The sequence below is a fragment of the Marmota marmota genome, unplaced genomic scaffold, assembly GCF_001458135.2.
Source record: "Marmota marmota marmota unplaced genomic scaffold, marMar, whole genome shotgun sequence".
NCBI lineage: Eukaryota > Metazoa > Chordata > Mammalia > Rodentia > Sciuridae > Marmota > Marmota marmota.
The window spans coordinates 2,435,020-2,442,026 of record NW_025999870.1 but is presented as its reverse complement, the minus strand read 5'-3'; the positions used below and the strand labels follow the sequence as shown (position 1 = coordinate 2,442,026).

General features: G+C 35.2%; 1 protein-coding gene across 1 annotated transcript in view; it reads left to right on the top strand.

The window, feature by feature from the left end:
- Positions 1-1,098: 1,098 nt before the first annotated feature.
- Positions 1,099-7,007, top strand: part of Tekt3 (tektin 3) — a 37,379-nt gene continuing 31,470 nt past the window's right edge. Inside the window, exon 1 of the mRNA XM_015506100.2 lies at positions 1,099-1,244. Within this exon, the coding sequence (XP_015361586.2) occupies positions 1,238-1,244 (7 nt within the window). The 5' untranslated portion in view covers positions 1,099-1,237. The remainder of the gene's footprint in view (positions 1,245-7,007) is intronic.

Sequence of the window (7,007 nt, the reverse complement as noted above, 5' to 3'; positions counted from 1 at the left end):
CTTGTTGAGTCTAATAAGGTGTTTCTCTTCCATCGGGTATTTCTCATAGTTTTCCTACTTGGGAAAATATTCTGGGCTTATCTCCATTGTTAGAGGGCCATGGTGTTTAAATAAACTTCAGTGGTAGCATTCTAAATTTTCTATTTTAGATTCCTGTGAGTTTGGTTGGCTTTAGCCTCTGATAAACCAGAGCAGTCCACAGCACCAAGTTTCTCAATGACTGAAGCTGGGGGCTACCCAACCTGGAGTCTCATCAGTAAGGTCCCTCTGGGGTTGCTTTATCCTGGCAAGTCTCCCAGCCTTGCACTTTGGTGCAGTGTCATATAAGCAATACCAATTATGATTAACTGAGCACTTTATCTTCTCCAGTGTTAACAGTTACCCAAGTAATAACATATTCTCTCACCGCTCATGCACAGTCACTTGCAGGGTACACTTGCTGCTTTGCAGAAAGCATTCTTGAACCTTGGCAGAGCTGAGCTTTAGTGTTAGTTCTGCTGCTGGGTGACTGTGTTTAAGTCAATTAAAATCTCCTAGCTTTAGCTTCCATATCTGTAAAATATAGACTCCTATTTGAGGGTTGGAACAGGAGGAGTTTGTGGCCTAGTAACTGGATGAAACTTTGTTACTGTTTACAGAAAATTTTGGTAGAGAGGAAAAGTCCCCAATTTTTTCTTTAAAATCAGGAAGGAGGGGAAGAGGATTAGATAACCCCATCTAGGGAGAGGTTCTGCTGGGAAGAAGACAAGCATAAAGGTGGGGGCTTGTCAACATTCCAGGACAGTGGCTTCCCTCCCTGTTGCTCTTCAGAATGGGCCACCAAGTTCTATGCATCTGGAAAAATTCAGAATGAAAGGCTTCGAGAAGGGGGTGGGGGAATCGCCATGCCCGGTCAGGGTCCCTTGGGTAGCCCTCATCCCTTTCACTTGCAGGACCCAGCAGTTCTTCCCGGGGACCGCGGTTACTAAGCGCGAGAGCGTCCCTGGCAACCTCCTTCCGCGGGGTTTCCTTCCAGGCCTTGCAGCTCCTAGCTCCCGCCTCTCCCTTGACCGACCAATCGGCTCCCGGCGAGTCGCCCGGGGGCAGCCGTTGAGTGGCCCGCGGGAGCTGAAGCCTCAGATGGGGAAAGGCGTGGCCAGAGGCCGGACCGCTCGGGGTCTGAGCCTCAGTGGGCCATGGTAGTGGGTCCTAGACCTTTGCTTTCAACGCCCCTTTCCCCGCCCCTCGCCGGCACACAATGACAGGTGAGTGTCTCCTCGACCCGCGCCTGCCGCTGGGGTGACCCCCAGCAGGGTCCCTCCTCGCCTGTCAGGGCTCCAACGTCTGGCCCCAGAATCGCGGGAAGGTCGCGGAAACCCTGCATTCCTCCCCTGGGTTTTCACTTTTCTGTCTCAGCCTCACGTAAATCCGAACAAACCCACCGACACCTCCTACCTGGTCTCCTGCGCACGCGTGATTTATCTTTCTGATGCTTTTCAGGGATTGAGAAGTTATTAAACCAGAAAAAGAGCATCCGAGCCCCAGGGTCATGGAATTTCTTACACCTGTTAGCAGTTTTAAGATAGCGGATAAAATATTCCCCCCCCCTTTTTTTTTTAAATGAAATACTCCACACAATAAATATAATAAACAAGCATCCATGTGCCTAATACTAACTTATTGTTTTCCACTGTGGTGCTTGCCGCCCCAAACATGTCCCTCTTGTTCCTTCTGCTTCACTGGGCAGGGTTTTGCAGCCACTGGGGGGGTCTTACAATCACTTGGTGGTTCAAAGACAGGATTCCTTTTTTTTTCCTTATATTTATTTATTTAAATTTTTGTTATTTATTTTTTAAATACATTACAATAGTGGAATGCATTACACTCATTATTACCCATGTACAGCACGATTTTTTGTAACTCTGTATATATATATATATATAAATGCCAAATTATGCCATTATACATGTACTCTTTTTTTGCATTACAATTCTTAATACACATATATACCACAATTTTTTCATATCTCTGTTTGTATATAAGATATGTTGACTTCAAATTCAACTCTTCATACATGTATTTTTCAGACTGGTCAAGTGTTTTTTCTCTGTCCAAGGCCATTTCTGTTCATCTCTGTCTGAGAAGCTATCACGTAGGTTTTGGCAGTTAAACCTAGTCCCTTAAGGTTTTCTTCTGGTTTGCTCATGATGTTGTAAGAAACATTCTGGAACTGGGTAAAATTATTCACTTGGTCATTGTGAAAAAAGCAAGCAAAGAGTTATAATAATAAGTATTAGTGTTTTGAGGCATCTGATAAAATATTCTAGTCTTTTTTTAAAAAAAATGGAATACTTCACTCAATAAGCCCAGTCAGCAATTATCTTGTGCCTAGCCCTAACATAGTTTTTATCCCCCTAAAAAAATGGTTACAGGTACAGCTGAGGCCTCTAGCTCATTCTCCTCTCTCCTTCCTTATTGTACTCACCTACCAAAATTTAATGTTTACTTATATCCAATGTATTTTATATTCTTACTACTTATTTATCCAAAGACCAATATATAGTGTTGTTTTTAGTTTATGTAATAGTATTATACTGTACATGCTCTACGTGATTCACTAGGTGATGTGTGCCAATTCTTACACGAATTTACCAAAATTTACATATGTATCCTCCTATTGATGGACTTTTGGGTTGCTCCCTTTAAAAAATATTAGTGAAATATTCTTGTACATTCTGATTTTATACATATTCGAATTTCTCTAAGTATACATCAAGGAGTTGAAGAGCTGAGTCACAGAGAATGTCCCCTTTCAAGTTTTCTAGATACTGTACATGGCTGTCCAGTGTGTAGTACTTCATACATCATCAATAAACAGAATTTCTTTCCATTTGGAGGGGGGAAGAGAGATCGTTTAGCTTTTCCTTTATTATTCAGTCCTATGCATAAAGAAACATGACTTAAACATTGAAATCTGGTATCATTTCTTCTGATTCTGTTATAATGTATTTGTGGCAATGTTTTATTCCTTCTCTAGTTTGAAACTCAGTAAGTAGATAGAACTAAAGGAACTAGGGAGTTGAATGGGAGACACTTTGAAGGCTCTGCTTACCACAGATCTTAGGCAGGGGTGGGAAATTTCAGTAAACTTTTTATATTTGTGTCTTCTGCAGAAATGATGCATAGATTTTTATATCTTAAAATTTTTATGAGCTTAAAGTCTGGCCTTAATGTGCTAATAAAATATGTCATTTTATTTGAGGCCAGATTTTGTATTATCAATGAAACTTCTCAGTATTTCAAATGTCTGTGATTGGTTCTATATTTATCTCATGTCAATATTTACAGAAGACTATTATAGCTTTTTTCAGTATTTAAATACCTATTGACCACACATTAAATGAACCTAGCCAAACACTATGCTTGATTGTGTAGCACATGTCTCAATTTCTTAAAATGCTATTTGGGTATGAATAAAACCATAATAAAAAAACAATTGCCTGATCAAGGGGATGGACTTTTCCATAGCTGTTTTCATTCATTTTTCCAAAGAATTTGTTTAATTTCCTTGAAAATATGAGATATTTATAGCATTAGTTAATAATCTTAGTATGTGCTGCACATGCCCCCTTTGGAAATGACTGAATTAGGATGTAGAGAAGTTAAAACATTGTAAGGGACATAGATCAGCAAAAGAAACCATAGGCTTTTAAAAATGGAGGAATGATTTCTTCCTTCGAAGTTTGGTAGAATCTACCAGTCAATACTAGGTTTGAGGTTTTATTTGAGGGAAGACTGAATAGATTCAGTTTCTTTAGTCACTACAGGGGTACTTGGGCTACCTATCTCTTCCTTGAGTTTGATTATTTATATCTTTTTAAATAATTTTATCCGTTCATGATTGGCATAAAGTTGTCAGCAATATTGTTTTATAAACTTTTTAACATTTTCTGGGTTTGTAGTAATATTCCCTCTTTTGTTTCTGATATTAGTAATTTTTCCTCTCATGTTAATAAGTCTGGCAAGAGGTTTACCAGTTTTATTGATAGGGTTTTATTAATTTTTCCCTACTTGCCCATTTTCTGTTTCATTGATTTTTTTTTCTATTATTTTTTCCTTGTATTTTGTGTTTGCTTTGTGTTTTTCCCCCACCAAGATTAAAATACAGGTCACTGATTTTTGGCTCATTCTTATTTTCTAATAGAAGCGGTAAAACTATAACCTTCCATCCAATTACTATTTAGATGCGTTTCACAAATTTTGGTGTTCTGTTTTTATTCTCATTAAGTGAATGCAATTTTCTAATTTCCTGTGTGATTTCTAGACTGGTTCATGAGTTATTTAGAACTGTGTTGTTTAATTTTCTTCTGTTTGGGGACTTTCCAAATATCTACTATTTATTTCTAATTCTGATATGTTCAGAGAACATACATACTTTGTATGATTTCAATATTTTATGATTATTTGAGACTTGTTTTATGGTATATAATATGGTCTATATTGGTGAATGTTTTCTACGCAGTTGGGAATAGAACAATCTGCTCTTTGGGGTAGATGTTTTCCTGATATAAATTAAGTCCAGGTAGTTGTAATGTCATTCAAAAGGTCTGTTAGCCAATTTTCTGTTTACTTTTTCTATTACTTACTGAGCAAAGAGTGTTGAAATATCCAACTACAATTGTGTATTTGTCTATTTCTCATTTTAGTTCTCAGTCTTTTTGTTATTCATTTCTTAATGATATTAGATAGATATTTAAAATTGTATGTCTCTTTGATCCCTTTATCCTTATTTCTAACTTTATCTCTGATAATATTTCTTGTTCTGAAATCTATTTGGTAGCCGCTTCAGTGTTCTTTTGGTTTGTGTTTACAAAGTATACATTTTTCTGCACTTTCAATTTTAACTTATTTGTGTTTTATATTTAAAATGGGAGTTTTCTAGTCAGCATACAGCTTAATATTGTTATTCAAAAACTATTCTAAAAATCTGTGACTTTTAATTGGATTGTTTAGACCATTTATTGTAATTATCGATATAGTTGGATTTATATCTATCATTTTGTAATTTGTTTTTGCTTTGTCTTGCTTTTTCCTCCCCCCCCTTAAATTAATTATATGTCTTCCATTTTTTTCTTCACTTTTTGCTTATTAGCGAGAACTTTTTTTTTTCCTTAGAAATTACTCCAGGTCAGCAACACTTTGTTATCTTGGTCAGGACCCCTTTACAAAATATTGAATATCTCAAAGGGCTTTCATATATGTGGAAATATATATACATACATATGTGTACTTATATATGTGTATATATATTTATATGAAATTAAAATTTAGAAACTAAAATATGAATTCATTTAAAAAACTATAATAACACATTATATACTAACAAATTACATATTTATTTATTTATTTATTTTAATATTTATTTTTTAGATGTAGATGGACACAACACAATGCCTTTATTTCTATGTGGTGCTGAGGATCTAACCCGAGTCCCGCTCATGCTAGGCGAGTGCTCTACCGCTGAGCCACAATCCCAGCCCCCTACATATTTATTAAACATGAATTTCTACAACAAAAATTACTGATAAATATGGTATTGATTTACATTTTTGATAAAGTTCTTTAATTTCTAGTTTAATAGCTGAATTTACATATATTTTTTGCTCATTCTGTTGTGATATCACATGTAATGACACCTCTGGAAAGCACTGTAAATTTGTGAGATAATGGGTCAAAAAAAAATAAGGTGAATAGCATCCAAGTATTTACTATTAAAATAATTTTAACTTTTTCACTCCTGAAAAGGTCTTAGACTGTGAATGGGGAACTTAGGTTACACTGTTGAGAAAACTACTGCTCTAAAGTTTGCAACATGGGTTTTTAACTATCACAGGATACATTTAAATAACATTCTATTCAGTTATAAGACCTATGTTATATTTCCATCTAAACCCTCAATCATTTGTACTCATTACCATATAATTACTTGTATTTTATACACTCCACAAGAAACTTTTTTGTTATTTTTATTTTAACCAAATTTGAAAGGAAATTTGAAAAGAAATTTGAAAGTTAGGAAAGTTTTCTTTTTAGTATTAGCACAAATGCTTACCATTTCTGACATTCTTCATTTCTTTGTGTAGATCCAAGTTTCCATCTGGTATAATTTCCTTTTGCCTGAAGAATTTCCTTTAACAATTCTTTTATTACAGGTCTGCTGCTGATGAATTCTTTTGGTTTTTCTTTCAAAATATTTTATTTCATCTTACTGTTTCAAGAATATTTTCACTAGATAGGGAATTCTAGTCTTACACTTTGATCCCAAGCACTAGAAATAAGAAAGAAAGAAGGAGAAAAAGATAAATAAATAATACAGTGGAGATTTTGCTTAATTATCTTCTGGCTTGCATATTTTCTGATAGTAATTCTGAACTAATTCTGATCTTTGTTCCCTTCTACTTAGTCTTTCTTTTCCTTGATTTTATTTTATTTTTTTTTGATGGATTGCTTTTTATTATAATTTTAAATTTTTCCTCATCCAAAATCACAGTTAAGCAAATCAGTTACTGAAATCAGAGTTTTCAATTCATATTTATGACAAAGGACTTACATTTAGGATATATACTTAAAAACATGATCTCTTACGTGGTATTACTCTAATATGTCCCAAGATTCCTGCCCCTCGGGTATACACCCTGTGAATTCCCTCCCCTTGGTGTGGGCAAACTGTAAGTATGGTGCAAATATGATGCATGTCACTCCTGTAATGACACTTATATGGCAAAGGTGAAGGATTTTTTTAGACTTAGCCAATAATGAAATTAATTTTTTTTAATTTTTTTTATTGGTTGTTCAAAACATTATAAAGCTCTTGACATATCATATTTCATACATTAGATTCAAGTTGGTTATGAACTCCCAATTTTACCCCAAATACAGATTGCAGAATCACATCGGTTACACATCCACATTTTTACATAATGCCCTATTAGTAACTGTTGTATTCTGCTACCTTTCCTATCCTCTAC